Source organism: Ictidomys tridecemlineatus, chromosome 16 (genome assembly GCF_052094955.1).
Source record: "Ictidomys tridecemlineatus isolate mIctTri1 chromosome 16, mIctTri1.hap1, whole genome shotgun sequence".
In the NCBI taxonomy this organism is placed as follows: Eukaryota; Metazoa; Chordata; class Mammalia; order Rodentia; family Sciuridae; genus Ictidomys; species Ictidomys tridecemlineatus.
In genome coordinates this window covers 33,107,913-33,133,441 of record NC_135492.1, presented here as the reverse complement: position 1 = coordinate 33,133,441, position 25,529 = coordinate 33,107,913, and the positions used below count along the sequence as shown (strand labels likewise).

Here is a 25,529-nt window from a genome sequence, read left to right as displayed (position 1 = left end):
TTTCTCCTTCTTGTTCTTGTTCTTCTTCATCTTCTTCTCATGCTTCTTCTTATAGTCATCTTGACCTTCTTATTCATTGTCTTCTCCTTCAACTTATTTTCATTTTTCTTCTCCTCCTCCTCCTTCTCCTTTTTCTTCTTCTTTCTCTCTCTCTCTCTCTCTCTCTCTCTCTCTCTCTCTCTCTCTCTCTCTCTCTCTCTCTCTCTCTCTCTCTCGAAGAGTTTACAAGCTGTGAAGGGTTCTATTCTACCACACACTTCTCTCTAGAAATGGCCTCTGGTCCTAAATGGACTCAGTTTGCAGTGAATAGAAAGATTGGAAGCCAGAAATGATTCTTCATTGAACTGCTTTTCTCATGTACTCATCTAGCTCAGGAAAGGCTGCCAAAGTAGGCACCCTGTGGTTGTCTGTCTTCTTTGAAACAAGACAAAGAAGCCTCTATTCTTGGGCCCTTGTGGATAATAGCTTTGCAATGCCTCCTCAGGCCAAGGAAAGAACACATGTTAGGCAGGTCCACAGCCCCTGGGGAACATGAAGAACCTGCAGATTTATGCCCCATCATTACACTTTGTTTTATGCAAAAGTCCCACCATACTCTTCCTGGGCATTGGGCCAATGCACACTGTGTTTTGGCTCCCAGTTATCGTGAGCCCACTGTGACTCACTGCTCCCTACCCTCTGATGGCTCCACTTACTCTGATGGTTCGAGACAATTTGCAGAAGCTCGTAGTTTTTTGGATCCTCCTGCTGGAGCAAGTGTGCATCTAAGGCCCTGCGGATGATGACTGGAGTTGTGTCCTGGCAGGTCACCTGAGCAGGGTTGGAGAAAGCTCATCAGAGAGGGAATTTGGGAGTAGCTACCCAGAGGACAGTGCTCGAGGACAATCAGAGACAAGTGAGCTCTCAACACAAGGGCACCATCTTGATACCCTGCTACCTGAGGCCTTCATGTGATCATGTGGGGTCTTCCTATGAGCCTCTAGTCCAATCTTGGTACAAGAGTTTGCTTCAACCTGCTATGCCCTACAGGGACAAGGGAATAAGGACCAAAAGGCTTTGTACAGACACACTCTAGTCCCATCAAATGGGAGGAATGGTCCAGTGGACTTCCATATCCCTGCTCTGGTCTGGGATGCAGCTGCATTTTTGTGTGGACCAGGCACAAACCCTAGGTGCTTTGGTCCTGACAGCCAGGGCACAACACACACTAGGACTCTTTAATGATAGGCATGGAAGCTGCCGGGCTCGAGAGTGTCAGTGCTTTCTGGGGTATCAGGAGGTTCGGACCCAGCAGGTGCAGTGGTTCAACATGGCTCCCCTGCAGCTGGACACCAGAGTCTCATGATGGATACTCCACACCCAGGAAAATTCTGCAGAGCCACTAAATCTATTCACATACATGCAAACTAGGACACTAATGGGCCCCTCCAAGGCCCCCAGTTGTCTGTGACCCACACCTACCCACCCTAATCATTCTACAATGGCTCCCTTCCCTTCAACCAGCAACATGTCCCCTCTCACACACAAAAAAATGACTGCCAACACCTCTGCTTCAACCTCCATGGTTCAATACACTCCTCCTCAATACCAAGGTCAGTAGAGGATGGCCTGTACCCTCGATATTTCTCTGACCTCCTCTGAACCCAGCACTCACTCCTGCACTTCTGACCTGCACACCCCAAAACACGCAGGCCCACTGGCACCCAGACCTGGCATGCTGCTGCTCTCCCGCCTCTCTCTTCCTCACTTTCTGCTCTCCTTCCTGACCTTCCAGAAGCTCCAGTTAAAGAAGACAGGCCTAGTCCAAGGTGTTTGCTGTGGACTCGGTCTTCCCCAGTGTGGGCTCCCAGGAGACTCCCCTGCTCGAAGACTCACCAGGATGCTCCTATACTGTGTTGTGTTTTCATTCTCCAGGTAGACGTGAATGAGGCACCTGCCTCTCACCCGCCTGTTGTACTGGGGCCGTGGGGAGTACCGAGTGGAGACCCCTGATGTCCTGGACTCCAGCTCTGCCCCTTCCCAGGGAGAAGGCTCTGGCTCTGGGGTTGGCTTAGGAGCCGTGACAGGAACTGAGCTTGTAGCTAGAGGAGAAAAGATGCCAACATGACTGCCTTGCCCTGACCTTTGCACAGACAGACAATACCCCTGGCTCCCAGGAAGAACTCAGGCCCTTAGCCCACACAGGACCTCTTTGCAGACTGGGATCACTTCCTGAGTGGACAAAGGCTTATCCTAATTTCCAGCCCAACACCAGGCATACAGACTCCCTGCAGTGTGACAGCAGTCGGACCTTTCCTCATATACCCTTAGGTACTCACCACAGTCCGCCTGGCTCTCAGGCTCTGCCTGGCTTGATATGTCATCTTCAGTTGGGGCCAAGAGGTGGTGTGCTTGGTGCTCCAGGAAGAGATACATATACGGCAGCAGCAGCTGCAGACTCAGAGAGCCTGGAGGCTGATGGAAATCCTCGGTGAAGAAGTTCACCCAGGTCCCCAGGAAGGAAGGTGAGGCACTGTGGGGAGGCAGGTGTGGAGTCAGCAAAACCCTGGCCTTGCCTTCGCCACGGCCTCCAGAGAAAACCTCTGACCCTACACTCCTGAACCATCCCTGGCTCTGAACACACCAGTCCACCCCAGACAAGTCACAGTGGCTGTACAGGCAGGGACAAGACAGGTCGCCACAGGCAAAGAACCTTCAATCAAGGAGCACTAGATCCATGGTTTGACCAGCTCTCCCCTCCTCTGGGCAGGCCTGACACTCTTCTTCCCCTTGGCTACGTGCTCTCCAACCTGGAATGCACCTTTCAGGAGTGTCTGTCCTCCTGCCCAGTCTTCTCAGGGCTCAAGAGACACCTCCTCCCCTGGCGTGGGCTGCAATGCTACCACATTCTCTGTGAGCTCTCACTGAGTCCCCCTGAGTAGCAGTGGACCTCTCTTTTCCCATGAGTGCAGACCACATCTCTGTGGCCCTGGGGGAGGACAGGGAGGTGTGATGTGGGGGGATACATTGTCCCAGGGGCTCTACCAGAGGACCATGACTACCTACAACTCCCCGCCGTACCCCTCCTACTGTTGAAGCCCCACACCTTACACTGCAGGCAGAAAACAGAATTGGGGAGAGCAGTCTTTCCTCAGCCTTCCCAAGTCAAATCACCTTGCAGGTCCCTATTTTGGAAACAGACCCCAAGCCCATTCCATGTTGAAGTTGGTCCAGGGGTTTACCATAGTCACTGAAGAGGACAACGTGCAGTTATGACTCATGGAGTCAGGGATGCAGTCACATGTAGGATATGTACTCATGGCACCTGCGGTTTTAGCCTGACCCCCATGAAAAGGGACACAATGGCAGTCATTTGCACCCCATTTTTTACTGAATTATGAAACGTGACTGGAAACATGTCTTCACACAGTGGGTGCTTTCTCTGTGTTCATCAGTGAATGAGCCCAAACTGCTGATTCCCACATATCTCTGGGTGTGGGAGCTGCCATGTCCAAAGCCCCTGTCCAGCTATGTCCCAGCTAGGACGCTCTGTCCCACTATGGAAACTAACATGTCTTTATTAATCCAAAAGTGCTTTTCCCAAGGCCCGAGTTTTGAGACGCCTCTGGCACAGATCTACGTTCTTCACGAAGCCAACATCACACCAGAAAGACCACCTGGCCTCGCTGAGTCCACCTGGGAATGAGCTCAGTGCACACCATTGAGCTGTGGTGCCCAGTGTGTGGGGACTGCTCCACGGACCTCTGTGGATCAGCTGGAGTCAGGATGGTTTCTCTCCCTGAGAGGGGAGTTCACTGCCCTTGCAAGGCTGTGGCAGGCACCTCCAGGACTTGTCCCATTTGGGGCTGACTTTCCACTATGAGTGTGGTCCTCTATCTCATTAGGTATCACAAACCTTTGGGTCCCTGAGAGGTACATGGCAGCCCCAAACCCAGGCATGAGGGGGCTACACACTTGGGCTTGGTGGTCTGGTGCTTACCTTGGGAACAAGAGATCCAGCACCTGCTGGGTGAGGATGGAATCCCAGGAGATTAACCCCATGTTGCTGCTGAAATGTAGGTTCCTCCCACCAATGTCAGGCAGGAGCTCATTCCTACGCTGGTCCTGCCTGTAAGGTTCAAGGCTCTGTACCCTGAAGGGCTCCTCCGTGTTCTGATCATTTTCACCCTGGGTTGGGACCAAGAATGGTGGGTTCAAAATGGAAATGGTGACAAACAGAAAAATGACTTGTGCCAATACACTAGAGTCAAAGCACAATGGGACAGTTCCCATCAGTACAAAAACACACACACACACACACACACACACACACACACACACACACACAGTCAGAATAAGAGTCCTGGGCCATTCATGAGGGATCAGACCAGAGGGCCTGCTGGGCTCACCTGCCCTGTGCTACTCACTGTTACTCTTGAGCTCCTCTGCGACAATTGCCAGAGGATCTGGCGTCTAAGATGAAGCCTCACCCAGTGTATCCACAAAAGGGCTATTTGGCCCCCCTGAGATTCCTGGGAGCCTGAGGCTCGGCATTGTTTGCAAGGACAGGGGAACATCCTTCTCACTCCAGTTTCTCCAACCAAATGAGCTCGGATGGCTTGGTCAGTGAAGTGGGTGCCTGGATACCAGGGTTCCATGTTCTGTTTGATCCATTGTCAAGGCAATGATGTCATTTCCTGTGCCCATACCTGAGCCTCTTTTCACATAAGACCACTTTCAAAAGCCCTATGGGCTGCTGATTTCTCCTCCATGCCTACCCATCTCAGGTGCGCATGTGTTCACCAACAACTACCCAAACATCCCCACCAGCATCTGCCCTGCTTGGTGCCACTAGAGTTCCAGCTTGGAGCCTTCAAAAATGCATTCACAACCAGTCCTTCCCTCTCAGCAGCTTTTGGACCCTGGTCCCATCATTGTGCAACTCATGGTGTGCCCAGTCTTTTCTGGAAAGTAGGGTAGCATCTAATCTCTAGTGTTTATTGTGTCTATTGGCCCATAACACCCTCTATTGTCTCTGAAACCAGAGATGGGACTCCCAGGTGGCTAAAGCACAAATGTAGAGATGGGACAATCACAAGAAGGGGAGAGACAAAGAATGCACCCTAACTCAATCGCGCCTGTGTCCCACACAGGGACGTGGCCAATGTCCGTCCTATCCTGGCTGCAGTTCCCTCTCTACACCATGGCGAGTTGGAGGGGACTGAGATGCAGAGGCTGCTCCCCTCTGCCATAAAACTTCCCAAAGCTTCTCCTAATATTTCAAAAGGGCCAAGTGTGTCTAGTGTTGGGGTCTCACAGAGACTCCGAGGTACCACAGCATCCTGCTGCCCAGAACCGGTTCACCCCTCACCTCAAGGGGGCTCAGCCTCTGGATTCATGGGAATTGAAGTGGGTACAGGTGATGGGATATCATCTCCAACACCGAGTTATGCCAAGTCCATGACCCCTGTCTGCATCCCTGTCTCCAGCACCACTGCCCTCCTCAGAGCAAACAAATCCATTTAGCAAGTGTGTCCTGTGATAAAGACATGACAGTCACCCATCCTCTCATTACAAAAACACTGAGGCTCAGCCAACATGGATCCTACTAGGAACACAGGCATAAACTCAGATTCTCATCCTCCCAGCTGAGACTCAGTGGAGCCTGGACTCCCAGCCTCCTGAGTCAAGGAAACAGAGGTACCTAGCCGAGCCACCTTGGATGCAGCTGCACACAAACTGAACTCATCAATGCCCCTTGCGCTCAGTTGTGAGTAAGAGGGGAGGTGGTGTTTCACAACCCTGGACATCAAGTGCAGTCTCCAGGCTTTGGGGTGTGCCCTGGTCTCTCTCTATCTGCCCAGGCCCTCCAACCCACACTGGCCTTTTACCCAGCCTCCTCCTAGGTCCAAACTCAATCCTGCCTCTCAATTTCTATTGCCTTCCCCAACACACTGCTCCCCAAATTGAGCAGGGCTGGCTCTCTGTTATCATGCTGGTGCCAGCAGCAATGCCACCCCACTGACATAATTCTGAGTCCCAACCTAGGCACTCCAGCTGTCTTTGCCACACCTGGCCTGTTTGGGCTCTGGCTCTTGCTCTTTTCTTTCATGTGCATGTGTTTCGAGGTTTTGAGTTTCTCCCACTGCAGAACTGCAGCTGTAGCAAAATAGAGCTCATGAGGGTGACATTCTGAGCCACGTCCGATCCCATCAGGACTGTTAACTGGGGTGATGCCGGAACACAGTGCTGAGTGAACACATGGGAGGTGGTTGGACCCACCTTGCCTATGAGTGGCTTCCTTTCAGGACAGGAATGTAGGGATGGAAGGCCCTGGCGTGGGATGCTTTGCACAAGGCGTGACCATGGGCTCTCTTTCCTGGCAAAAATGGCTCTACTCAGCATGGAGAGCACTGTCATTCCTGGTGGCTAACAACAGCCCTGGACCCCAGAAAGGAACCCACACTCAAGATTTACGTCTGAGTGTGCGTGTCCTCAAGGAAATGAGGTCTCCTGATCCCAGGTGCAAAGGGGTAAGTCCTCTAACTCCAGGGGCCATGAAGGGACATTTGAGTTTCCCTTGTCCTTCTTTCCCTCTTCTGAACCCATGGTGTCCTCACACTAAACACAGTTAGGACCCTGGGCTCATTCCCCAATGAGGATCATTAGGCTCCATAAAGAACAGTCTCTAAGATGCTCAGTGGACCAACATCCTCTGCACAACCCATAACCCTATTCACCCAAGATGCAAGGATTTCTATTCAGGAAAACCAGGAAAGGGAGAGCCTTTGTCAAGGACACAAGGACATTAGTGAGTGAGTAGTGATTAATGGATGGAGAACTATTTCCACCACCAACTTCCAGGAGCATATATGGCCCTTTGGAGAATTCTGCATTGTGTTGGTGATTAAGGAGAACGTGTGAATCCAGGGGTCACTAGGTCCTCTCAGCCATAAGGAGGGAAACTGCCATAAAGGAACTAGGACAAGGGTGCGAGGAATGCTCACTGGGGGGAGATCGGAAGGAAGGAAAGTGTACTCATTACAAAAGTGTCACCTGAAAATTCTTAGCCAGCCAAAAGTCGTGCGAACTTGTGTGGAAAAAAGAGTCTTTGCACAGTGATGAAGCTAAGAGCTCACATGATGGAACACAGCCTCAACTGGGACCAAATCCAATATCTGATATTCTTGTAGGAAGAGGAGAGTCTGGACCCAGATACCAGGGAGACTGGGGGATACCGGCTATGTGAGGTTGGAGCCAGGACGGGATGCCCATATGGGAACCACAGATCGTGGGCAGCAATAGGAGAGTGGGCAAGAGCTGGGAGAGTTGGGGGGACAGTCCCCTAGGAACCTGTGAGGTGTTTTGGCAGTGGGACTGCCCAACACCTAGTGTGTTGAGCCCCTGGAGCTTGAGGGAAGGCCCTTCCTCTGTGGTTGGCCACCCAGTTGACAGAGTTTGGTTGTAGCAGGCCTAGGACCCAGCTGAAGGTCTGAGCATGTTGGCCATGCAGGATGGATCGGGACCACAGACACACTCTGATGACTGTAGGGTCTCAGCCCTGCATCAACACAAGCACCAAGTCAGGCCAAATGGGGAAAGGCCTAGGAACACACTCTGGGGGCTGGTGCCTATATTACTGGGAGCACTTCTGACCCCAATTCCCTGAACTGCTGCCAACACAAGCTACAGAGGAGGGTAGAGGGACACAGAGCATGGATCGTCCCCACTCAGTGGGCCCAGGCATGTACCATGGCCAGCAGCCTCCTGCCTTGCCTGGTGAGTCCTGAAGCGGCCCCCTCTTCCCAATCTGAGAGCTCTTCCCTTCCTCATGTGCCACTACCTTCCCACTGTCTCTGGAAATATCTACTTGGTGTGGTCCTCTGGCAGTTTATGATTTAAGTTAAAAAAAAAAACAGATCTTGGTGCTCAAAAATATTTGATTTGCCCATCCTCATCCCCCAACCCCAATATTTTCATTATTTCCTCAACATATGAAATTTTACTAGCAAAAAGTTAATTTTGAATTATACAAAGTTGATTCAAATAACATTGGTATACATAATCAATCACCGTACTTTCAATGTTTGTTCTCCTTTCCTGTTAGAAACTGCTGGCAAAAAAGAGAACAGAAGGGGCTGGGGATGTGGCTCAAGTGGTAACCTGATCGACTGGCATGCGCAAGTCAGTGGGTTCGATCCTCAGCACCACATAAAATAAAATAAAGATATGTCCACTGAAAACTGAAAAAATAAAACAAACAAATAAAGAGAACAGAGGACAGACTCATGGAAATGCTTGAACTGACAAGAAGCTCCCACTCAAGCTCAGCATTCAGTCCTGGACAGGGTAAGACCAGGCCACTTTGACATCTACTCCAAAGAGTCTACCAGACAGAATCCTCTGACTGATCCCTGAGTGAGCCATAGGAACTGGCTAGAAAAGCCTTCACATCCTCAATACATTCTTCACTTCAGAATACTGGACAAGCATTGATATCCATCTCTCCTTACCTTGCTCCCCCGACAACCATTCTTCAACAAATTCAAAGGACCAACTCATGCAAGCACACAGAAAGGGGTGTTTACTACACACATCCATGTGCCAAAACGACAACTGGTATTTCTTGTTTGGGCTATTTCAAATAAAATCACTTCTGCATGACCTCCACAAACCAAAGGAAAATATTTGTGAAATTCCCACGTAGAAGACAAGATACACTTGCCAAGGAGGCAGTGCCAAGAATTTTGACACTCCAAATGTGGAGTGTGTGTTTAGGAGGCAGTCACAGTTTCCATGAGAGAGTCCCATGAAATCAATTAGGAAGATCCATGCTCTAGCCCTACCATACAAGTGATGTGACCTTGAAAGAGTCATTTAGTCTTAGCAACCATCACAACTAACCACTAAGTCAATGAATAAAGGTCCTCAGGTGTCAAGCTACAAAATGTGTGATGACCATGGATGAGGATAGGTGGGAGAAGTCTCCCCCTCTAACACAATTAGGGAACATGTGCTGCCCTCAAGTGGCTGGGGGGCCTGGGATCCTGCCACAGAAGGGATTCCAAACCTCACATCCCTTGACCCAGGCCAGAAGACCAGGTACAGTCCAAGGACCCTGGGGTGGCCCAATGGCAATAAAGGTTAAAAGGAACTAGGGATCTGCCTGGACCCTCAATCCTCTACTCTGAGCAGTGCTGCATGATGAGGCCAGAGGTCATCCACAGCAATCTGCCTTTACAGGAAAACAGGTACTGCAGGTTGCCTCTGGCTCACTGAATCAGGGTGGTCTTTTCATAAAGCAAGACCACTTCCTCACATTTGACCAGCAGCTCATGCGCTGACAGCACAAAGGCTGGCTTGACTCAGGCCCTGAGAAACAAAATAAAAAATTCATAGCAAATCCATCTTTAGCTCATCTACATCATCAGGGGCTCTGATTCACTTCCGTCAACAAAGGGGTCTGAAATGGTGTCTAAACACGCTGGGGACTCACCTCTGTGTGGAACTCTTCAGGAAAAAGGGGATCAAATCTCATGAAGCAACTCTTCTCTCCTCTAGCCCATGGGCAATGCAAGGAACTTGCATGATACCAGAGGCTCACTCTCTCTTCTCATGTCTTCTGGAAAGGAATCATTAATGCTTACTTCAAGGTGAAGCAGAAGCCTGAATTCCCAGCTGCACAGAAGTGTTTGAGGGCAGTGTCTCCCTTAAAACCCAAAAATAAAAAAAACAGGTCATTAAACAGGCACATGGAGTAGAGTACATGATCAATGATCCCTCCTCCCTGGAGCCTTCCACATGCCCATCTTCCACATTCACAGTGCAATGCTTGGCCATTCTCAAGACCAGGAGACCATGATGCTCACCAGGAAGTCAATAAGGAACATGAACAGAGCAGCATGGATTGCAGAAGGTGGCACACCAAGGATCTTCAGCTCTGCTGCTAGAACACAAGAACTTAACTTCAGTATTGACTTTCTGCCAACTACCAAGTACGATAGCAGTGTCAAGCCCAACATGCAGATATGCAAGTAGTAGGTGACATCCCGCATCCATTCACAGAAGTGGGCAACATCTGCAAGGGAACAAGGAAGTATCTTATCCTTCCTCATAAAAATCATCAGAAACAAAATTAAATGGATGCAAGACTTCTCATTTCACTATTACGTAGCTGTTGGAATTCCCTATTAAATAATACCTCCTCCAAAATAAAAAGTATCTCAGACATGTGTCAACTATTCAATGGATGACATTTTAAAAACTATGGCCTTTACTTAATATTTATGTATGCTATATCCCTGCCTAAGGCTCTTTGGGAAAGGAGCACATAGAATTGGATCTTTGAAAATCTCACATTTGCTGATAAATATTTCTGCTGATCTCAGGCATGGCAAAGTGAAAAGTGGGACTCTGGATATTCAAAGAACGCAATGTTGTGGGATTTGTGTCCCTGATCGATACATAGCAATGGTTTCTATGAAATCCAGTGAGGGAGCAGGAGTAACAAAGCTGATTGCACAGATGACCTCAGGGAATGCTGACAGGTAGGCCAAATGAAAAATATGTCCCAGCTGACCGTTGGTATTTGGGCTTCTGATCCCAGTCCTGTTTTTTAAAAAGGTGCAGACAGGCAGTGTTCATTAAAAAATGTCTACCATGTAAAAGTGGGTAATTTAAATGACATCTAGTTACACATCTGATAGAATGGTCTGGCAACATATGAATTTCATTCTAACAACAACAACAACAACAACAAAACATAGAAAATGAGACATAAAGATAAAACCTTGTCTTCACCAGGATGCCTAAAAATAGGTTTTATTTGGCTCATGCAAATATCTTTCAATAGAATTTCTGATTTCTGAATGAACCCATTCAATTTTATACTGCACAGATCCCAAGGTTTCTTTACACAATATTCTCTTCTTTTTAAAGCCTCACATAGAAAATGTCTCACAGGACATAGGAGGGGAATGACCCAAAGGATGACAGAATGGCTGGAACCATTCTCAAATGTGCACATACAGTCAAAAGTTTGAAGGCACCTAATTATACTCTAAAACAATTATGAACCTATTTGATCCATTAATTAATAAATATCACCACTTTACCACTTGAACCAAATCACAGAAAATTGGAAACAGATGATCATTGGCTTTGATACCTTTACTTCCATTTCATTACCCAGAGATGATCAGAATGCCTAAGGTCCTGGGGATATATTTTAGCTCAGCCCATGGTATTGCTTCATTGTTTTATTATTTTGTAAATAATAAAATATAACTTCATGTTGGATGATATATTCAAGCCATGAATATATCATCCAACATTGTTCTTCCCAAAACATTAGCCCAATTTCTGTGCATGCTCACTTACTATTTAGGAATTTTACTTATTGTTTGAACGTTCTAGAGGACCTGTTAGACTCGTAATGGACAAATAGTCCAACATACTCTTGAGAACATATGAGTGCCATAAGAAGAAAATAAAGTCAGCCTACAGCAATGGGCAGCTGCCTGCCCTCGGCTGGGAGAAGCACTGGAGAGGGCACCAGGGCTGCTGGGCAGCAGAGGCCTCCACAGCCCTGCAGGGAGCCTGGAGCACAGCTCTGCAGAACCATGCTCAGCCCTGGACAGAGGCACATGAGTTCCCATCACAGGCTAGAGTGTGACAGTCCCAGGTGCACGCCTGTCATGCCAGCCACCAGGGAGGCAAGAGGAACGTTTGATGTCAGCCTTGGCAATTTAGACCCTGTGGCAAAGGGGAAAGACAGTTACAGGGGTCTCTGAATGTGTAGCTCAGGTACATCACTTGTCTAACAGGCTTAGGGTCCTGGGTTCAATCCCCAGAACCACACATATACCATAAAGTGAACTTGGAACATCATTTAAAATGATGGGTCAGGTACACAGAAGGATTTCAATATCACCTCTAAGAGGAGCTCAACTTGAGATTAGAAGGCAACAAATGACCACCCGGACTATTGACTCAGTGTCTGAAACCCTCTTTGAGCGTGGGAAGAACTGCTGGCAAGATACCAGAGGACCAGAGTACTGTGGCCCCTGTAGGGGTGTCTCTTGGCTACTGACAAAGATTGTTCCCCTCCTGGGGCAGCTGAGAGCAAGCTGGGCCTTGATGCAAGGACTAGTGCTTTAGATATAGACTATGCAAGCAAGGGACAATGTCTTTAATAAAACTGGAATTAAGAAGTCACTTTGATAAAATTTTAAAAAAAAGAAGAAAATAAGGTCAAGTAGAGGAATGGGCAGAGGCATCCAGAGGAAGCCCATTTTCACAGGAGAAAATCCCCCAAAGAAAAGCATCAGAATAGATATCAAGAAAAATACTGGGCTGGGGATGTGGTTCAAGCTGTAGCATGCTCACCTGGCATGCATGTGGCCCGGGTTAGATCCTCAGCACCACATACAAAGAAAGATGTTGTGTCTGCCGAAAACTAAAATATAAACATTAAAATTTTCTCTCTCTCTCTCTCAAAAGAAAAAAAAAGAAAGAAAAGAAAAATACCAACAAAAACAGTGTCCTCTCACTTTGTATCTACTCATCATGCAAAAGTTAGAAAGTTAGATAATACAATCCTGGCCACATACAGAGCTATTCAGAAGAGCCACTTGGCAGTGCTAAATCAAAGAAGTAAACATACATACTTTGACCTAGAAATTCCACCTGTCTATAGATTACCCTCATAGTGCTTAAGCAGTTTCACAAGGGGACATGCACAGGAAAATTTATCCTCATGTTCCTTACAGAGTTGTCTGTGCTTACAGGGAGTTGAGGGCTGTCAGGGTGCCCATAGGTGGGAAAGTCAAAAGCTAAAAATGTAATGGATGCCAACCTGGATATATTAATAGAAATCAATGAAAAACAATAGATTGATACATGACAATAAAATCCCTGAGTTCAAGTTCTTGCTATCCTACCTACCAACAATCATGCTTGGTCAAGATACTGACGTACTTCAAGGCAAAAAAGAAAGAAAGTATTATGCCATCATTAGTTTTCTTAAATGCAAAAAAGGAAATGGTAATATTTACTGAGCCATGACCTGTCATACATAATATGTGGGATTATTGTGGACATGTTGGTAAATGATTATCTACTCAGATATGTTCCGTGACTCACCAAATGCAAAGGCCCATGAAGAATTAGTCTCCACACATGAATTCTTCCTCAAAAGCCTTGAGTCAACAGGGGCTTCGCAAAATGGCTTCTTGGCCAACTTGATGACCTCCTCCTCAGGCAATGCTTCCACCTGAAAGATGTCTCCAACTTGTTCTCGCTCACATTTCCACAGTGCCGTCAAAAGAAACAACATCTGATACTCTATTGAATAAATCCTGAAACGGACCGAACACCGTACTTCCTTAAATATTTTAAAATTATCAAATGCAACTTCAACTCAATAACTTGTATTAGGCAAAATGCAACCTTAACCTCTTACACTGTGCTCTTTTACAGACTCACGTGTCCTAGGTTTTGACTTAACTGGACACTGAGCAGTCAGAACACGTGCTACTTCACATTCCTTACAGGTGTTCAATTCATCTCTGCCAAGCTGAATACAAATCCCTGGTCACTTGAGAATGGAAGCATATCTCCCACAACAGCATGCATCAGGAAACACTGAGGTTTTCATTAAAATACCCTTTTGAAAATCACCTAAACCCTGCCAGCTCACTTTTCTCATCTCTAAAACGAAAGGTCCAACAGGACTGTCCACCTCGTGATTTCCCTGGAGTTTCCTAGAGGAATCAGGCTTAGGCTGGTGTCTGAAGTCAAGCATGCAAACAACCCATTTTAGCAATCAACCGCCGTCACTGGGAATCATCCCAGGGCACATTCTGCAAAAGCTGTCCCCAGGCGACTCTCTCACACACAGTGGAGAACCTGGGGCCCGAGGACTCCCTCCCGTGATGCCCACCCTATCGCTGCTCTCTCCTTGGCACTTCCAGGAACTGCACTGCTTTGCTGAATCCTTAAAACCCGCAGGGTCTCTTCCCATGTCCACCAGGAGCAGGAAGGAAACAGGACTTAAACCCCAGAATCCACAGGTGCCACAGGAAAACAAAAGGACACAGAGTCAGTGACACCTGACACCTGGGCGGGTCTCCCTTCTAAATGCCTCCTGCCCCCAGGTCACCTGGGCTCCCCTCCCCTCTCCAGGGGCCTGTGGGTCAGGCCCCCTCTTCTCCTCTGAGGTCCGTGGCGCAGGCCACACGGCTGAGGCCACCGCGTCCTGAACAGGACCCTGCAGGTCAAACTCCACCCGCTGTGACCAGCAGCTCCGCCGAGGAGGGCCCTCAGGTGAGAACCGGGACCGCGGGGTCCGTGGTGGGCGCTGAGGGGACCGCCCCGGCGGCTCCAGGGGACAGGCAGCCGGGACCGAGGCTCCAGGGCGGCGGTAGAGTCCTCCGGGTCCCCCCTCATGTGGGCACCTAGACCGGGGCCGCTCCTGGCCGCTCACTTTCTCCTCTCAAGGACCCCGGGAGCTGCACCCTCCATCCGGGACCCGCAGCCCCGCCTCCAGGGCGCTACTTCCGGGCTCCTCCCCCTCGGAGCTCCCCGCGACAGCGGCTCAAAGTTCCTGCCCTGCACAGGCCCCGCCCCCGTCTCCCGGGGACGCCTCTGAGGCGCTTCCCCTTTGGTCTGCGTGCTGGGGGCGGGGCCCTGCGCCCTTGCCGCCTGCCCTGCTGTCACCCCAGCTGGGGACCTAGGGTGCCGCAGGGTCCTCACCTGGATACAGACCCCCTCGTGTGAGGCCTCCGGCTGCCCCTCGTGGCCGTGGGACCCTGTGGACTCTGCCCCGATGCTCGGGTTTCCTCAGCCAGGGGGAGGGGATTGCTGCCCAGGAGGACAGGGCCCTGGGGAGGCGCCCGCCACTCCCCTGGCTTTAGGGACCGCCTCCGAGGGCCTCCTGGACAGCCAGCTGCGGGCGAGGGCTTTCCTGGGCAATGTGGTGAGCTCACTCCCAGCCTCAGGTCGGGAAGTGGGACCTTCCTTCAAGCAGGCACGGCACTCAGGGTAGCACTGCCCTCTGGTGGCCCTGTGCAGTCAGCGATGTGGTTGACTCTCCCAGGGTACTGGGACTAAGCACCTAAGAAAAACTAAACCGAAAGAAAGCCCAGGACCCTGCTTCCCAGGCTCCCCATGAGATGGGCCTTGGAGTCCCCAGAGCTGCTTCTGTGCCCTGATGGGCCCTCCAGTTCCCCAAGCAGCCTTCCTGCTGAAGTCCCGAAGAGTTTGCTGTCACCCTGACCTTCCACCAGTGTTCCCCATACAATCCCATAACTAAGGTCACCTGGAAAGATGACTCAGTTCCCTGTATTTTCAAATGGCCAAAAGGATGCGAAGAGGCAGCACACGGTATGGATCAGATAGATGGTAGTTGATTGTATTAGGTAAAGGAAGTGTCAACTAAAAGAGAATGACTACTGGAGACATTAGGGTGCCCTCTCTATCCTCTACTCTTCCCCTTCTATAGTGTGTAGCATTCTGGTGCTTGGCTGTGGTTGGTCCAAGGATAACAGATGTGGTAAGATGTACAGTCACTGAGGTTGGGCACTTCTGCTTAATATTTTGGTTTAATCGTATTTTTTTTTAAACCTTTGATTGCTGCCTTCAGAATTTGCCACTACAGAAGAAGACAGCCTGAAGACAAAATTGCTAAGAGGAAAAAGGCAGGCCCAAGATCACCATGGAGAAGTGAAGATGGAGTCCAGGTCCATCTATGAGCAGTGAGTGAAATTCATTTTGGGAATTGAGCCAGTTAGTATTGGGATTTGATATGGCTTGTAACAGTGTACCAAGAAATTTTGGAAGGTTTTCCAACTAGACAAAAATGATGCCCCATAGTGAGACAGTTTGAGAAAATGCCTATAAAGCTGTACATCATACAATGTGTAAAATGAGCAACTTCCCTATGGGACTAGAAAAGTAATATTGAACAATTATTTAGAAAACTAACTCCTAAGAGCGTTTTGTACAGTCAAATGGACTTTTCTATTAGCTTACAGTTCTTTGAGTTTCAGTAACATTGAGACTCAAGCAACCAGCAGCACCATTGAGTAGGATGTTAGTTGTAGGTTTGTTGTGGCTGCCCTTTACAAAACCTCTGAATCTGCCAGATAATCATCATTATGTCCATAGTGTGAAAATCAAATGCGAGTCTAGGGAAGTAAAGAGAACACTTTCCTCAGTTCACTGCACTTCAGCAAATGCTTCTCATTTTGTCATATCCCCTTTGGCTCACTTAAGTGACCCACTCCTGCTTTAGGTACTCTCAGGTGATATTTTTATTTCACTTGTGTCTTTGAAGCATGTCCCAAAGGTTGTGTTCTTCTTTATTTAGGTTTGCTCTACTATGATAACATGTCCAAGGAGGTAGTTTAACTTTTATTAACCTATATATCCATGTATCTGTCACTCCATCCATCCATCTCTCTTCTCTATTGCAGACATATGCACATCCATGTATATTCATCATCTGTTCTCAGTAATTGACAACATGTGGGTAAGTTCATTTTGTTTTTACTTACATTTACTAATGCCCTGGGTTTCCATATTATTTAGAAATAAGTGCAAGGCATCATATTATTTTACTCATAAATAGAAAAGTAGGACAAAACTATCATCATGGTCATCATGCAAATAACACTGAATTCTTTTTGATTTTTCCAGTGTCAGCAATAGAACTGAAGGCTGCAGTACTGCTAGGCATGCATTTTAACCCTGAGCTACATCTGCAGCCCTCTCCTAAATTTTTGTTTCAAAACAGGATATCATTAAATTACCCAGTTTGGCCTCCAACTTGTTATCCTCCTGCTTCAGACTCTGAGTTGCTAATAACCGTGGCTTCTTAATATTATCACACAGACAACCAGTGTTTATATTTCTCCAGTTTTCCTAACAAAATACTCTTTTAGGGTTTGGTTATTTGGTTCATATGGATGAGAAGGCCTATGCTTTGCAATTGAATTCACCTGTCTCTTAAGTTTCTTTATTCTGAAAGTTCTCTGTTTATTTTTTTCTTGCAGTGAAAGCAATGAGTCATTTATCCTGAAGAACTTCTTACACTGGGGTGTTGCTGAGTGTCTCCCTATGTTCTCACGGATCATTCTCTATGTCTCACTATCTTCCTATCATCAGTAGTTACATTTAAGAGCTCAGTCTCTGATTTTTGTTTGTGTACATGTGGGTATGTGCATGTACACATATGAAGAACAGTTTACAGGTGGTGTAATTCTAACAGGAGTTGTGCAAAATCTGTCATCATATGATTTGGGCAGTTATTGATGATCATTGCTTGGATTCATTTATTCATCAGGAGATATAAAGTATTGATATTCTGATTCTATCATTCTTTATTATAAGTATCTGGGATACTTCTCTAAGAAGAAACTTCCCTTCATTAACATTTTTCTTCCCTGAGGATCAATGTCTGATTCCCACTGTGCGAAGTAGTTTTCAAAGCAATCCTCCCAAGTGACCACTTCTTCTTTTGCAGAATCATTTAATATTCATGGGTCCAAAAAGATTGAATGAGTTTCAGTTTATTGTAGCTCTTTTCTTTCCCACTGTTCAAATTGTCCTATTCTTGCCTTTGAGAGGGATCCTTTTCAAGTCGGTTCTGGAGCTGACCATATCCTGTTCCATACACCTTTAACTCTTCAGTTTGGTGGAACCTTAGAAGTTTGCTGCTTCAACCTTTCTTCTTTTCCATTGAAGCTCATTTTTTCTTATCATTCAGAGACTTCCTGAGGGCCCTAATTATGTATTTACACTAACTTCTTTCTTCTGCTAATTGACGTGTTTCATGTCAACACAGCAATCATTCTTGATTGACTTTAGAATATTTGGGGGGCATTTTTGCTATAACCTGACAATTCTACAATAGAAATCAATCCACATTTATAGAATCTGGGATAAGCTCTAAAGTTATTCAGCATGTTATCCTATTATTTTTCAACTCCTTTAATCTCAGAGTCCCTTAAAGTTTTGTTCTTCTTAATTGAGGATGAACAACATCATCTCTAAAGAAGATAGAACCCCAGGATTGGTTGGGCTTTTATCCCATTTATCCTCTTTGAATCAATGCTCCCAGGTGAGAGGAAAAATTGATTTCTTTGAATTTCTGAGCCTCTTAAGGAGCACAAACAATGAAATTGTAGTAAATGGCACAATAAGATTGTGCATGTGCTACTTTTAATATTCAAATATAAATACTGTATTATAAATTTATGTGTACAAGATATATATATAAATGTAAACCCTAAGTAACCCATGAATATTCTGTTTCTCAACCCAAATTGCTTTCCTTTAATGCCATAACAAATTGCTTCCTGATATATGAGACCCTTAGGATAGATTCCTATTGATAGACCCAACCTGATCTTTTCTTAAAATTGGGAGCCATCTCGCCACAAAGCCATTAAAAGATAATTTCAGCTTTACTATAAATTACTGCAATTCTGAACCTGCTTTGAATGCCTGCCCATGCCTTGAACTCACCCATGCCTGGCTCTCTGACCAGATAGCAGCCCTTTCTGAAACTTTAGTGATGCCTCATAAATCTTGGCCTTCCCTGACCAGGCAACGACCCTCTCTGAGTCTCTAATGACCTTCATAAATTCTGATGTTGGGGCCAGCAAAAATGTAAACTACCATTAGTGTTATGCTCCTCAGAGTTTTGTTATCTGTAACCCCCCTTTGTGTAACTTTCTGAGCTATAAAGCTGGGCTGCAGGAAAGCTGCAGTGGCTGTCTTGTTCCAGCGGTTTTGGGTGGGAGAGGCAGCCCGGCCGGTCATAATAAGTTTGCTTTAATTTAATTTTAATTGGAGTCAGTGGACTTGTCTTGTGTCATGGTCTAACACTATTTTCATGAATACTTTGAAGAAATCACTTATTTAAAAAGAGCAGATTAGAAAGATACCATGGAGAAGAAAGATGGTGGATTAGTGGAAATTTGTGGTTTTCACATCTCCATGAGTTGAGACTCAAACAGTGAGGAATCTCCTTCTCCAGGAGGTGAGTGAGAGGGAAAAAACACTCCACTGACACTGAACACTGGAAGAGTTGGGTTACATCAGACAAGGCTAAGGAACAGAATTGAAGCTGAGCTCCAGATGGGCTCTGGGGGTAGGGAAAAAATACAAAGTCTGAAAAGATCTATAAGTGCTGATATATGTTGGTGTGGGGAACCCCAGGATTAGAGAAGGAGCCCACCCTGGGTAAGCCCAGACGCTACTCAGCCCAATAAACTGGTACAAAAAAATCAGTCTTTCAGCCATACACAGGGAACATAGACTTAAATACCTCCATGAAACCAAGCTGAAATCACACGTGAATCTGACAGGTGCCGTCTGCAAGATCTAAAGTGAGAGCAAAAAAGGAGAATCTCTAGTATAGAGATTTTCTGACATGGAGAAAATGGAGAAAAACCTTGCCTGGGGGCAATATAGATCAGAGAGTCCAGAGAAATCCCATGCCCCTCTCCCTGACTCCACTGAATCATCAGCAACCAGAACCAGCAGCAGGGAGAAACCAGGTGGGGCAAAGAGACAGAGCTCAGTGCTCAGAAACAGCTTTGCCTGGAAACAATATAGAACCCAGAGGTCAGAGAAAGCCTGTGACCCTTTTCCCCCTCCATTGAACCTGCAGCCAACAGTGCACAGAACCAGTAGCAGGAAGAAACTTAATGAGGAGGAGTGACTGAGTTCAGTGCTCTAAACCACCCCACATGAGAAGCCAAAAACAAACACACAACCAACCCTCAGTATCCCTGATAAACAGCACCAGTGAAGGTTCAACTTTCTCCTACCACAGGCGGTTCCCTGTACAGGGTACTGGAATACAGTCCTGAAATATCATTGACTCTTTAATGCCTGAACCCCCCCACCATAAAAAAATACCTGGGAAAGTAGCAGATCAAATTCCCACCCCTGGGAGCTTCACTTGTAGCAACCCATTGTACAGATCCCAAATACAACACTCAGGAAGTCAAGCTGATAGCATCTTCCACAGCTCATCTTGAAGGGTTCATTTTATGTATGTAGATGCTCCATGGTTTGGGGCCTAAATATTTATGATTGTTATGTCTTGTTGATGTATAGTTCTCTTAAGCAGTATGAAATGTCAAATAGATCATAACACAATAATGGACTTCAACACACCTCTCTCACCATCTATAGATCTTCAAATCAAACACTAAATAAAGTATCTGACATGATGCTGACATGGTCAAGTTTGCAAGTCTTTTTCTTTGTGAAGGAAGAAAGTATTTAAGGTTTTTGTGGGCCGCAGGGTCCTTGCACACCTAGTTAATGCTGCCATTGAGGCAGGAAGGGTCTATGGATTAGATCTAAATGAATGAGCACAGGTATGTTTCCCCCAAAACACTTCATTTATGAAAATAGGTGGCGACAGGATTTGGCTCATGAGCCATAGTTTGCTAACCCCTTATACAATAGTAAGAGAGAGAGGAAAAGAGAATGTTCTAACTCAGTTCCTTTAACTCAGTTAACTGATGAGACAGATTTTTTAATTTTTCTGTTTTCCTTTATGTCTGGGGAGATGCTAATCAAAAATGTTGGAACTGTGTATTTTTTTTCTGTATTTCTTATGCTAACAAGTTTAGGACTGAGTAAATCTTGCAGTCTACATCTGAGCCTCCTTGTCTCCTGTCAACTCTCACAACTGCCAAGACAGTGACTTTGCTTCTGGGTCACACCAGCTATTCCCTAAAAGGCTTGTGTTCACCTGCACTTCAAATGCCTGGATTTGAGGGGTACAAACCCCCAGCCCAGCACTCTTTTTGCTCCACATGTACATTATGCAGGCAATGCATTATTCAGCTCAATTGAAGAGCTCAGGATACAAAGCCACTGTGTCTTACGTGTCCTCCCACACTGCCAGGGACATTATTCAAACACTTGATGCTTGGGGTCCTTTTGCTGCTTAGCTAGCTCCCTTATCTTAGCTGAAAATAAATTGCAAACATCATCAACAAGATTCCTTAAGTAAATCTTCCTGTGCCTGCTCATATCAATACTCGATAGAAAATTATTTGAAATAATCTCTTTCTTTCTCAGATTTCATTTTTTGAATTGCCCAGGAACCTTGGAGTGTGGGTGGGGGGGACAGTAAGTTCTGGGCAACATTGACACATTTTGTTTTAGATGCTGTCTCTTCACACTTTCCTGGTCCCTCCTGATTCTTTCAGTAAGGGTCCAAATAATGTTTAAAAAATGCTAAGAATGATAATGGCTAATATTTATTAAACACTCAGCACTTTTCTTGAAATATCTTATTTAACTCCCCCAACAAGCCTCTTAGGGAGCTTTGACTAAAATCCCTAGATTTACAGAGCCGAGCTTTTGTCCCCAATTTCCAGTTGACTCCCCAACTTGTACTATGCTCTGTGGACCACATCACCCACACTCCAAGCCCTTGGACTCCCCAGCCTGTCTGGCTTCTTAGTCAGGTAGCCTTTTTGTTGACAGGATAACAAAATAATGATCACATAAGTAAATTTCTGTTTTTTTATGAAAACTTTCAGGTTCACACACATTGTCACTTTCTATTATCCCAAACAGGTCAGGAAAGTTAAAATAGAATTGAAAAGAAAAACCATAATATTTAAAGATGAAAAAAAAATGAGGATTTCCACATACATAGGTAGAAAATAGCAGAGTTGAGAACTCAGTTCAGGCTACTTGTTAGTCCGCTAAAGTGTCCTTTCAGGGTGCTATGGTTCTCCTCAGGAATTCTCTTTCCCCAGGGCAGTTCAATGCTTTCTTGTGATTAAGGCCCAATGGAACCAACCTAGGTAGCCTTCATCAGATGAATGGATAAAGAAAATATGTCATATATGCACAATGGAATATTACTCATTCAGAATGACATCATGGCATTTGCTGGTAAATGGATGGAGCTGGTGAATATTATGCTAAGTGAAATAAGCCAGTCCCCCAAAACCAAAGGCCAAATGTCTTCTCTGATATGCAGATGCTAACTCCCAGTAATGGCCGGGGTGTTAGTACCTGAAAAGATAAAATCTTATGGGAAACATAAGGGCACGAAGGTTGGGTGTAAATCAAAGAAGATAATTTGGGATTTTGAAAATGCTTGGTGCAGGAGAGCAATAAAGTATCTGTATATTTCCTGTTGATGCTAAAACAAATCACCTCAAACTTAGTGGCTCAGACCAACACACATGTGTCATCTTACAGTTCTGGAGGACAGGAGTCCAAAGTCACTGAGCCGAAATCAGAGTGCCACAGAGCTGGTTCCCCAGGACTCCAGGGAAAACCCCGTCCCAGCGCCCTCTGCCCGGCAGTCCCTCTGCCCTCAGCCTCCTGCACCTGGTCACTCGACCTTCTCTCTGACCTACCTCCACACCCACTCGTGAGGACGTCTGTGACTGTGGTAGGTGGAGGACAGTTTCCCACCTCGAGGTTCTTCATTCTCTCTGTGCAGCCCTTTACCATTTAGGGTACAGACTGATGGGTTTGGGAGTGTGGAGGGGCTCCTTAGGGCACATTTAGCTGACAGCAGTTATCGGGACCTCTACATCCCAGCGAGAAAGGTCCTGACCTTGGTCATTCCTACTCGCTCCTGTTGAGACATTTTGAATGCCCACTGCAGTCAGATGAGCTAGAGTGCTCCCATAGCTTCTCCACTGGCAACGGGCTCTGGGGTTGGGGTTCCGGGCCCATGTGCGGTGGAGAAAGCTCCCGGGTCTTTGTGTAAGTAAGTGTCAGCACACTGAGGCCAAGCAGTAGTGGGCCAGCTCTCCCTTCCTTGACCATGCCTTGTCCCTGCAGAAAGGGGTGGCAGTGGGGACAGCTGTATCCCCATTCCTGCAGTGTTCAGGCCCCTGGATCCACCTCCTTCTTGATTTCCTCTCTACCAACCCCAGGATCCCCTCTGTCTCTTCTTATTCCACAGAAGCTACAGACTCCAGCACTCCACTGAAGCTCTGCAGACAGGAGAGAGGCTTGGAGGAAAGCCTGTGTGTCCCCTGTGCCCTCAAGTGTGGCACACTCTCAGTGACTCCTGAACCACCAACCTCTGGGCCTCCGAGCCTCACAACTGCCTGTATGGACTCCACAGACCCTCCTCCTCCTGGTGGGTGCCCATACAGGCCAGAGCCCCCTAACTTGTCCTCACTGGTCTTCTGCAAACAACAGGCTCCCGGGACTGAAGCCCACAGGAGGGCAGCTTGCTCCACCGGTTTAGATGTCGCGGAGTCCTTGACAGGCCAGTCGTGCACCAGAGCTGCTTTGTGAGTGCAGGTCGGTGTGTGTGCATTTAGAAGTATGTCGAGCATAGGTACAAGCATCTGTGTGTAATGCAGCTGTGTGCATCTGTGTGCATCTGTGTGCAATGTGTATATATGTATGTGTATGTGCCCTGGAGAGTGCACAACTCATGGCAGCTTTGGGGCAGTCTGTCACCTGGGATTTCTGATACCAAGTTCCTGTTGTCCCAGGTCCCTGGCTCGATCTGACTGGCTCCGCTGCCTCCTTCCCACTTCCAGGACTCCCACAACCACAAGCTGGCTGCACAGTGCTCGGGGCTGAGGGATTCCCCACCCTTCTGTCAGGTGCTCAGTGTCAGGGGTCTGGCATACCCTCCCCGAGGATCTCAGTGCTGGGCATTCTGTGTGGTTTGGGTCACTTTAGTGGCTGATCAAATTGGCCCACTACCTCCTCTGATGAGGTAAATGAGCAAGTGCCTTGTGTGGCTTCACATATTTCCATGAATTGCTTTTAGAATAACAAGTTTTGCCTCTTCTATTCTGGCCTTAAGGAATGAACGATCACGTCAAAGGCATTAGTTACATTAACATTTCTGGCTGTTTGGAGGGTGTCCACCCCTGGCCTGGCAGGGCCTCCTGCTGCCTGCAGTTTTGTGAAGCACACTTTGTTCTGTGGCACATCAGGATGGCAGGCCAGAGGACTCAGCTGCCCAGAGGTACGTCTTGTTGAGAATTCCTCCTGGTGGATAGCAAGTCTCCTGTGGTCAGGATGGCTGTCTGTTATGCCTGCTTGGAGTCACCTGGAGCAGGTTTTGTGGCCCACGCTTCTCCCTTTGTCTTGGGACCTCCTGCTGTCTCTGGGAACATCACATCCCAGCTCCTGTAAGGGTGCTCTGCAGGGTGACCGGAAGGCCTGTGGGCATCCCTCCAGCAACCGTGACACCTGTGTAACATGACCTGAGCCCTGCTCCTTGAGTGCTGACCACACAAGGTAGGCATCTCAGTGGGCCCCATCCCTTGAGGGTGGTAGTGTCTTCTGGGGGCTGGCTATAAGAAGCAGGCAGCCCTCCTGAACTTCCCCACCATGCCTTCCAGCTGTAAGCAGGGGTCAGGGGTCTTTATGTTGGGAGAAACACACGTTCAAGGCTGCTGACTTTATATGAGTACGTATTGTAAGAAAAAATCTCCTAAGCTGAATTCTCTAGGTTATAGTTGTTTTGATGTTTGCTGATAAAAAAGATAATTAGTCTCTTGTGACCCAGCAGATCCTAGAATATATACCTTTCTAAGTCACTGGAAGACCATTTCACTTTTTTTTGTTTTTAAAGGTGGTTTTTCCATGTTTAGTTTTCGATGATTGATGCCTGTCAGACAGCATCGTCCACTTTTATTTCACATACAGAACCCCATTAAGAGCCCAGCAACTCTGCAAAGGCACAGGTAGGAGGCTCTGGAACTTAGGCTCCCTGTGGTCAGGGGCCAGCAGGACTGAACTCGGGGAGCTGGGAGGACTCTGGGAGGGGCGTGGAGACTGTGGGAGCCCAGCCTGGGGAGGGCTCTGAGGAGCCCAGGCTCTGGGGGGTGGCAAAAGCCTCAAGCAAGCAAAAGGAGGCTTGGGGACAGTGGCCTCAGAGGCCTCTTGCAAGTTTGTTGACTGTGTGTGGAAACAAGGTGATGGCCAGGAGGTCGGTGGCTTCACTGACCTGGCATTTAGGACCGGAGGTCACTTCAGTCAACACGAGCCGCTCCTCCTAGGTGGGGTGGGGCTGAGAGCCTCATTGAACACTGGGAATATTGGAGAGGGTAGCTTCAAATGCTGGTTGAGGACGGGGTCTGGGTCTGGCCTTGGGATGAGATGACCTCTGCTCACCAGAGTGTGGCAACTTGTTGGAGGAGTATGCTCGGTTCAGCCTCTGCTGGCAGGCCCTGTCCAGGACCACTCCCTCTGGGCTCTTCTTCAGGCCATGGATGTCAGTGGGAGGCACGGGAAAGCAAGCCCTGGGGTGAGGTCTTCATGGTGCTGCTGAAGGCCCAGGACCAGCTCCTGGTGGGAGGATCTTGGCCTGCCCTGGGATCCACCTGCGGGTAGGGACTCACCCGCATTTTGCACTCCACCCTGGCCATTCTGCCCTGGCCCCCAGGCCTGGGGAGACTGACAGGGGAGGTCATCAGCTAAGAGGGTGGGAAGGAATGGTATTGGGCCTGTGTCATCTTCACACCAAGATTTCCAGAGGAGCCAGAGCACTGGAAGTCCCTCTCCATGTTCCTGGG

General features: G+C 47.5%; 1 protein-coding gene and 1 long non-coding RNA gene across 19 annotated transcripts in view; one reads left to right on the top strand and one right to left on the bottom strand.

Annotated features, from left to right (window-relative positions):
* Window positions 1-14,897, bottom strand: part of LOC144371523 (uncharacterized) — a 21,170-nt gene extending 6,273 nt beyond the window's left edge. Inside the window, exons 1-8 of one of the 17 annotated variants that reach the window (XM_078033842.1) lie at window positions 14,734-14,897; window positions 13,123-13,337; window positions 9,849-10,057; window positions 9,476-9,688; window positions 3,980-4,167; window positions 2,319-2,512; window positions 1,876-2,081; window positions 696-810 (exon numbers count right to left, since the gene is read on the bottom strand). In XM_078033842.1, the coding sequence (XP_077889968.1) occupies window positions 696-810; window positions 1,876-2,081; window positions 2,319-2,512; window positions 3,980-4,167; window positions 9,476-9,517 (745 nt within the window). In that variant the 5' untranslated portion in view covers window positions 9,518-9,688; window positions 9,849-10,057; window positions 13,123-13,337; window positions 14,734-14,897. Of the gene's footprint in view, window positions 1-695; window positions 811-1,875; window positions 2,082-2,318; window positions 2,513-3,979; window positions 9,454-9,475; window positions 9,689-9,848; window positions 10,058-12,366; window positions 12,385-13,122; window positions 13,338-13,921; window positions 14,061-14,140; window positions 14,280-14,435; window positions 14,580-14,733 lie in introns of those variants that run through there. The other 16 variants (XM_078033843.1, XM_078033844.1, XM_078033841.1 and 13 more) reach the window with 16 other exon arrangements.
* On the top strand, window positions 14,165-25,529 carry LOC144371524 (uncharacterized). Of its 2 annotated transcripts, XR_013431481.1 has the most exons (8): window positions 14,165-14,304; window positions 15,623-15,734; window positions 16,455-16,510; window positions 22,228-22,423; window positions 22,946-23,095; window positions 23,188-23,292; window positions 23,490-24,249; window positions 24,587-25,529. It is a non-coding gene; the product is annotated as an uncharacterized LOC144371524 (long non-coding RNA). The 2 variants fall into 2 exon arrangements; XR_013431480.1 differs by having other exon boundaries at window positions 22,946-23,292.